The 8,132-nt window shown below is 37.1% G+C and overlaps 3 protein-coding genes across 4 annotated transcripts in view; all 3 read left to right on the forward strand.

The window, feature by feature from the left end:
* Positions 1-814, forward strand: part of LOC107668099 (probable E3 ubiquitin-protein ligase makorin-2) — a 3,419-nt gene extending 2,605 nt beyond the window's left edge. For both annotated transcript variants that reach the window (XM_016459888.1, XM_016459889.1), the window contains exon 8: positions 79-814. In XM_016459888.1, the coding sequence (XP_016315374.1) occupies positions 79-198 (120 nt within the window). In that variant the 3' untranslated portion in view covers positions 199-814. The remainder of the gene's footprint in view (positions 1-78) is intronic.
* A 117-nt stretch (positions 815-931) lies between these two features.
* LOC107668098 (Fanconi anemia group E protein-like) lies at positions 932-5,959 on the forward strand. Its single transcript, XM_016459887.1, has 10 exons — positions 932-1,401; positions 2,687-3,251; positions 3,434-3,478; positions 3,562-3,618; positions 3,711-3,854; positions 4,603-4,726; positions 4,844-4,919; positions 5,038-5,104; positions 5,189-5,314; positions 5,564-5,959. Exons 1-10 carry the CDS (start codon positions 1,199-1,201, stop codon positions 5,663-5,665), a joined length of 1,509 nt encoding a protein of 502 aa, XP_016315373.1. The 5' UTR covers positions 932-1,198; the 3' UTR covers positions 5,666-5,959.
* Positions 5,960-7,518: 1,559 nt separating this feature from the next.
* Positions 7,519-8,132, forward strand: part of LOC107668104 (60S ribosomal protein L10a-like) — a 3,706-nt gene continuing 3,092 nt past the window's right edge. The window contains exons 1-2 of the mRNA XM_016459894.1: positions 7,519-7,611; positions 8,009-8,080. Coding sequence (XP_016315380.1) covers positions 7,607-7,611; positions 8,009-8,080 — 77 coding nt within the window. The 5' untranslated portion in view covers positions 7,519-7,606. The remainder of the gene's footprint in view (positions 7,612-8,008; positions 8,081-8,132) is intronic.

Below are 8,132 nucleotides of genomic sequence, written 5' to 3' on the forward strand. Positions count from 1 at the left end.
TCACTATTCTGTATTGTAGTGTTAAGCTTGCTGTATTGAACAACATCAGTTAGCCATTTTAATCTGATTTGTTTTCAGGACACAGCTGAGATGTTGGAGGATTTGGGCATTGATGGCATCCAACTTTGGAGCTACATTTTTGCCCTAACTCTGTTGGATGAAGATGACGATGACCTTCTGGATTTTCTTGATGACTAAGGACCTTTTAGTCATGTGTATATGTTGGCTTAGCCTTGAGTGAGCTTTGCTTATCTTCTGCACTGAAATCTAATTCTCTTTTTAGGGTTGGCTTTACTTTAGCTAGCCCTAAATGTTTGGCTAATTCTTTAGCCGTGTAGATTTACTACGTGTTTTTGTATGAGTTTAAGTCTTTTGCCGTTAGTTTAAGGGAAGTGGGTGGGAGGGGAAAAAAAGTTTGAATGCTCAAATCTCAAATGGAGTGTCTCTTCAGGTTGAGTTGGGGAGAAACTAGGGCCAAAAGTTAATGTTAACAGAATGCATGGTCACTTATTCAGCTTGCTTTTCACTTGTTGATGGTTTAGTACCGCCATCTGTGCCAATTCCTGATTGTTGTACCCTTTTGTCTGATACCTTTATATGAAATCAGTTTTTAATTTTGTATACTTTGTGTAGTAGCTTATAATATTGCCGGTATTTTGCAAAACACTAAATGTGCAACCTGTCAGCAGGCTTCTGTATTCTCCTCAGTGTTAACAGGTTATACCAGGACTCGATGTCACATTTTATGACTTTTAGTACATGTTTATATTCAAAGAAGAGTGAAAATAAAAAAAATGTTCCACTGTTTGCCTCACCTGATCCTCTGTCTCTTTAATTTGTATGTGGGCTGCCAGTAATTGTAGCCACAGATGCTTTGAGAAGGGTGTGGAGCACCCCCCCCCCCAAAAAATTTAATTTTAAGACGTAAGAAAACACTACAGCAAAATTGGTTGAGAAAGTCGCCAGAGGGCTCCTCTATTGTAATTCCGCTCCAAACCTGCAGGGGTCTTCAGTGTACAATAAGCGTTTGTTTGGAGCCGCATAAAGAACCGATTCGAAACTTGATACACAACTTCCTACATGAGCTGACAAATCGTTTTGATAATCTATATTTCTACTGTGTCTGGGACCGCTACGCCTATCATTTTAAATTTACCGTAGTAGCAGGCTTCAGCGATACTGTGACTGAGGTCCAGTGATGGATCTGAAAGCTACGTTGCAGCGTTTTGACGGACGGTCCCGGTTGCTGGTTCATTCGTTGCATTCAGGAGCAGCCTGGGCGAGCAATGCGCAAACAGTTTTCAATAAACAGCGCAGATCTGATCCAGATTTCACGCTAAATCCGTTTTTAGAAACTTTGTGCCAACAAGAAGCATGTGTGCACGAGGACTCTCTCGTTCTGTAAGTAGACAGTCAAAAATGATCCTAATTCTGTTGAGAATAACAATGTCACCTGGCAAACAGTCATAATTATGAAATATTTTAATTATTCACAATAGTACATTTTGTTTTTGGACTTTGACCAGTAACTGTCTAGTGTATTAAAAAGCTGTCTTGAGGTTTAATGTAAATAAAAGGCTTAACTCGACTGTTCTGCTGTCATATGTCATTATTCTAAAACAACGTGATTCATTTTTTTTGTAAATAAATGTCTCTTAAAAACCAGTACATTTAGAAATGACCATTTACATATATATATATATATATATCAGGGGCGTTTCCTCCGAGGAGGCAAGGGAGGCAGTGTCTCAAAGTTGGATTAGAAAATAATCGATATTACAAAAATAAAACCGAGCAAATATGACTAAATATGATATTAAAAGTCTAAAAGGCACTCGTTTTTATAAAGTAACACTGTCCAACAGCGACACCCGCAGGTAAAGTTACAGCGGAGGCTTGCATCCCTTCGGTTCATAGACTTTCTACAGCAGGGCTGTCCAAACTCGGTCCTGTAGGGCTGGTGTCCTGCAGAGTTTAGCTCCAACCCTAATTAAACACACCTGAACCAGCTAATCAAGCTCTTACTAGGCATAGAAACTTCCAGTCAGGTGTGTTGAGGCAAGTTGGAGCTAAACTCTGCAGGACACCGGCCCTCCAGGACCGAGTTTGGACAGCCCTGTTCTACAGAGACCCTAAGCAGGGTTCCTCAAATCTTGCCCTGGAGGGCCAATGCGCTGCAGAGTTTAGCTCCAACCCTGACCAAACTCACTTACCTGTGATTTTCTAATGATCCTGGAGACATTGATTAACATGCTCAGGTGTGTTTGATTAGGGTTAGAGCGAAACTCTGCAGGAAAGTGGATCTCGTGGGCCAGATTTGAGGATCCCTGCAAAGCGTGCCGTGACTTTTCTGGAGGCTCATTGAGATGAATGGGGGAAAGTCACGTGAGAGGAGGCAATGCCTCAGTCGCGCTATAATTGGATATGATTGAATGTGATTGGTTCGTGCGATAAATCCCGCCTCTTGTTTTCTGCGACCTCCCGGCCTTGAATGAAGAAAATTATGGCGTTATTGACTAATTATAAAGTAAACAACTCTCCCGCTTAGATACCACTACTTTGTGTCACGTCAAAATAAAACTTGAAATAGTCTGAAAACGTGATGTCTGCGTCAGTTTTTTGATCTGTCCATTGCTAAATAATATACTGAAATCGTTTGTATGAGTAATTCTTTTTTGTTTTACAGTAAGCCTTTGGTGTGCCTGTTTTCTGAAGGCTTTAAGCGAAATCTGCTGTGTTTTCTACATCTGATTCACCCTGGACTGCCCAAAGACCATGTTCTCCACCTGCTTCAGTGTCTGACTCAGGATGACGTGGAAAATCAGTGGACTTGTGCCTTAATCAAGCAGCTCCAAAGAGATATTGAGGGCACTAGGAAAGGGACCCTCCTCACCTCAGACGGTACAGGGAAACTAAAGAGTCTCTGTGAGAGATTCAGGAATGCTAATGCAAAAGGAAAATGGGCTTATTGTTTTGAGGCTCTTGAAGCAGAGGATAAAGAGACCAACATGCCAGTTTTATCTCAGAAAAAGAGGAAAAGTGACAACATGGATCATGATGGAGATGCCCAAGAAGATCACCAAAGTAAAAGGGTAAAGATTGATTTCTGTCCAAGTGAAGAAGAAGAGAGGTTGACTGAAGAGGAGGAACCTAAAATGAGAACGTCACAGCTGCAACAGAGTGCTGCTTCTGTATCACAGGCTCGCTCTGATGTGTTGGGGTCTTCAAAAAATCTGCCAGACCACATGAAGGTACAGTGGAATTCAATGCAGTTAAACTGATTTTCATTCTCACAAATAGCCTATTTTACATAATTTGACCGTTAAAAGTTCATAGACAGATAGGTTATTAAAATCTCTTCATGTATTAACCTCAGAAAAGTTACTGTTCTTCAGATAAATACATTTCTAACATTTTAACATTCCCTTTTTAGGCTGCTGTTCCTGTGATCAAAGAATTACTAGATACAGAGTCAGCAGTAAGAAATCTGCTTTATTATGCAAATGTAATTGCTTTTATCTTTTTAATGTGTATAATGTTTTACATATTTTTCCTTCACAGTGGGATGAAAGCTCTGTGTCTGCTCTGAAAGTATTTCATGAATGTGACCCCAATGAGGTCTGTGGGTTTGCCTTGAAAATGAATTGCTTTTTGGATTCATTACTCCAGAAATGTTTCCATTAGTATGGATTTGTTGTATCTGATCACAGGTGGAGGTATTGTGTTCGATGCTGTGTTTGTCTGAAGCATCTGAACAGAGCTTACCTCAGCTCTGTAGCTGCCTGTTGGATCTGTCGCCAGACCTCAGTCACAGCACTGCTTCTGCTGTGATCACACACCTTCTGCTGCCAAAAGTTAGTATGTTCACAAACTTCACATTTGTCACAGGTTATCTTCTTTAAAAGATTTTAATCATATCAGACAACATGGGGAAAAAATGTGTTTATGTTATTAAATTAAATATATTTTTGTGGGGAGGGGGGGTCAATTGCATACATATATTAAAGTTTAAACGTTTGGGATCGGTAAGATTTTTTTTAAAGAAATGAAATTACTTTTATTCAGCATTAAATTAATCAAAAGTGACAGTAAGAAAAACTTGAATGTTCTATTAATAAAAAAAAATCTTGAAAAAATGTATCATGGTTTTCACAAAAAAATATAAAGCAGCACTTTTTTCATCATTGATAATAGTAAGAAATGTTTCTTGAGCTCCAAATCAGCATATTAGAATGATTTCTGAAAGATCATGTGACACTAAAGATGGGAGTAAAGGCTGCTGAATGTCATCAAAGGAAAAAATCATATATAAAATAGAAAACAGTCACATTAAATTGCAATAATATTTCACAATGTTACCATCTTTACTATATTTATTATCAAATATATGCAGCCTTAGTGAGCTTAATAAGAGTTTTTGTAAAAACATCAAAAATCGTACCAACCTGAAACTTGGAAACTGTAGTGCGCATAGGTGTTTGGTTCCTTTTATGGTTTGTTTTTAATTGAATTTGTAAGTATTATGCTTTAAATACAGCTTTTAAGTGTTGTTTTTTTATATAAGTGTAATCGCACTTATATATATGCATTTCTCTGCCTTAGATTCTGTCCCTTGCAGAACCTGCCTCTCGCTGTTTGGTAACAGCAGCAATGTCTCTTTGCACTCGTTACCCCAGGCCGACCTGCCAGGCTCTGATAGAGCCAGTTTTACGGAAGGGTCAAACTGGTATGAGTATGTTTGCTTCACCTGGATTAGTTGGCAAGATTATATTTACCATCTTTATTTATTATATACTTAATTTCAGGCATCTTTTCAGTAAATACTAACTCTATTTTTCTTTAGGAAGCGCCCAGGCAGAGGTACTCTGTAGACTGGTTGTGGACTGCCTTGAGCCACATCACAGGCTTCTTGTATTTCGGTCAGTCTGAAGATCACAATTCAGCTTTCAGAAAGAAATAGGTCTTGGTCATTTCTGGAATATATTATGCTTGAGTAATCAGTTTAGCTGATCACAGAAATCTACTTCTAAATCTTAGAACAATACTCGGAGTGTCCTGGGATGAGGGAGTGTTATCAGTCATCCATGCACTGCTGGATTCAAAGGTACTTCAGAAAGCTGTTTTGAAATCTTTAAGGGTCTTTTAGTCCTATGTTAATGGTTAATGGTTTCTGTTGTTATGCTCACAGCTTGAGCTGAGTGAGGAGGATTTCTCTCTCTTCACCGATCAGCTTTGCAGCCAGTCTCCACATTTCAGCAAATCTATGAAGTTTGCCAAGATGTTGCTGAGCGTCTTGACCAAGTATCAGTCACATGTGAGTATAACTGAAATGACTGGAAATCATTCAGAAAGTTAAAAAAAAACATCTCAACAAAACCTTAAACCACAATATTAAGTATAATTTTATGATCCTCACAGCATCTAGACTACTATGACAACTAATTATGCTCCATATGCAACCAATAAAAATCACAATAATAAATATCTAGATGTTAAAGTGTTTTTTAAAGCTAGCATAAAACTGCTGATTAATAAGTTGTTGTTGTTTTTTTTTTGCTTTTAGATGAATCCTGCATGCCACCACACACTTTCCAGTTGCCTGTCTTTCAATGAAACCTTCCTCAAGAAATCATTGCAGGCTGCATTAAAACGGATTTCCCTTTGAATCATATTATGCCCGTTTTAAATGCAATGAGTTTCAGTCATTCTGATTGTAAAAAGTTGTGTATATATTTTGTAAATGTAATAAAACTTATTTGTATTGTATAGTTGTATTGAGATTAAAAATATATATATATTGAATTGGATAACTCTTCATAACAACAGGGCTTAAAAGTTATCCAGCACCGTGCCGGTGTTGTGCCGAATTCTGACCCCCACCATATTATTACCCCCCTAGTACTGGTAGGGTTAGGTGTGGGGGAGGGGTTAGGATTAGGCAATCAGGTAGTGATTTCAACGAGGGGGGTAATAATAATAATCATACGTTTAAAAAAAACTTGAGTTCGCCTACCAATGGTATGAGAGGAGCACAGCTTTCACTCTCAACCAAGCTAACATTACTAGCCAATCAGATTTTTTTGCTCTTATAAACATGAGATGCGCATAATCCTATTCAATTGCAGAGTCGCAGCCCTGATGAATGGAGAAGCAGACACGAGAATAACGATATTATTGCCAGAACAACTTTACCTGGATTTTTGAAAAGGTCCTGTTCACATGATCTCTATCTCTTAATGGTAACTTATGGTAATTTACCAGTAAAGACTGTATGCGAAAGGGGCTAAACTCTTCCTCTGAATGCTGTGAATTTGAATTGCTTAACGTTCATCTGGGAAAACTGTATTCATTATCTCACTATCTTTGTAACGTAAATCATTTATAAACCTTTGCCAACACAAGAGAATACATCAAACTATTTCTAAATATGCCATTTATTGTACATCGGGATTTCAAAATAAAAGTTTCTAAGTTTGCATGTGGCCAAATATGAAAATTTAATGGATTTAAACATTTAAACAATCACTCTGTAAAGTGAAACGTCACTAGGCCGTTGGCGCCCTCTGCAGGTATTTGTTTTAATACATATTAGGATGGTTATATTATGTATAGGCATATTACATTATGTATTTTAACAGTGTTGTTCAATAAACCCATGTGATTACTTGGTTTTGATATTTGATCTGAGCCAATTATTATTGCCTCATCGTTAGTTTATATTTAAATAATCATACTAAAGCCTGGTTTTCACTTAGGTCTGTTTGTTACTATAAAATATCATATTACTCAATTGTCAAAATAATCAGTAGATTACTTGATTACCAAAATAATCATTAGTTACAGCCCTAGATTAGTTAAAATATTTCAAAATACAACTGCATTGTTTTACGTTTTGTAATTAAAAGACAGATATTTTGTCATTTAAAATTTCGTTAAAATAGTATTGAAATATCGTCTCGTTCTAGTGAACCAAGTTTTGTCTCATCTCGTGAGCTAAGTGTATTGTCACACCCTTAGTGTTGATAAGCGGTGATATAGCTCATAATTTTCCAAGTGTATGATATAGTTTTCATTCTTCAGGTCAACCAATATTCATGAAAAAAAAATCAGTTTGAATAAGGAAAGCAATAACTTTGCCATAGTATCCTTTCAAATGTTAAAGTTGCCACAGTCATTGCATGCCCCGCCCCCCCGGAAAAAAAAGTTCAGGCTCAGGATTTTTATTTTTTTGCTTTAACCCCTGTATCAATATTTATTTATATTATTTATTAAACGTAATAGTTTCAATTAAACTATCTGGATTCGTATTATTTAAATGTTATGTCCTGGACACATTTGAATGCTTTAAGATTAATTATTGTGATTTATTAGAAATATATAAAATTTAATGTAATTGTGCATGGCGCACACACTTTTTTGACACATTAAAAGAAAAAGTTTGTGGAATGTAAAGTTCTCTGCTGGTTACATATTTCTGTGGCCACAACAATCATGGCGGCTCCGGAAGTCCGTTTTTCACACTCGACTCAGACGCATATATTCGACGCAACTTCCCTCCATACTTCCTTTTTCGAGCTCCGTGTGTAAGGAAAGGCACCAGGGCAAAATGAGGCACGTGAGAAATTTTCATATATAAAGTATTTAATCCTCTATAGCGTTTTATTTCACCATTGAATAGCTATATAAGCAAATATATCATCAAGCAATGTCAGTCGGAGAGCTTGAGATTTGTTTTCCTTGACAGCTCTTCAGCGATACCGCGCAGCGCACTGGATCTTCTGGAATGCAATCCGGTTTAATCAGACAAATATTTAACTTCATCTGAAATTATAATTGTTCTGACGGTTATTATTCATATGTAGCTTAAGTAATATAGATATATTGAGGCTTGTGAAACGGGAGTTTGGAGGCATGTTAGTGGTACATTCACCGGTCAGTCTAAACGACGTATGGAACAAACTAGTCATGGAATTAATTATTTTATTTTGTAAATTTATTTTTTTAACAGCAAGGTCTCAAGAGACACTTTGTACGAGGCTGTTCGGGAGGTCCAGGCTGGTTCCCGTCTTAAGAAGAGAAAGTAAGAGTCTGTTCATTGGCTGACGCATATATATATATATATATATATATAT

The sequence above is a fragment of the Sinocyclocheilus anshuiensis genome, unplaced genomic scaffold (assembly GCF_001515605.1).
Source record: "Sinocyclocheilus anshuiensis isolate Anshui unplaced genomic scaffold, SAMN03320099.WGS_v1.1 scaffold1024, whole genome shotgun sequence".
In the NCBI taxonomy this organism is placed as follows: domain Eukaryota; kingdom Metazoa; phylum Chordata; class Actinopteri; order Cypriniformes; family Cyprinidae; genus Sinocyclocheilus; species Sinocyclocheilus anshuiensis.

Coding starts and splice junctions, on each gene's coding strand:
- LOC107668098 (XM_016459887.1), top strand. CDS start 1,199: ATGGATCTGAAAGCTACGTTGCAGCGTTTTGACGGACGGTCCCGGTTG. Junction 3,252..3,433: donor ATCTGCCAGACCACATGAAG/GTACAGTGGAAT, acceptor TTCCCTTTTTAG/GCTGCTGTTCCTGTGATCAA. Junction 5,315..5,563: donor TGACCAAGTATCAGTCACAT/GTGAGTATAACT, acceptor TTTTGCTTTTAG/ATGAATCCTGCATGCCACCA.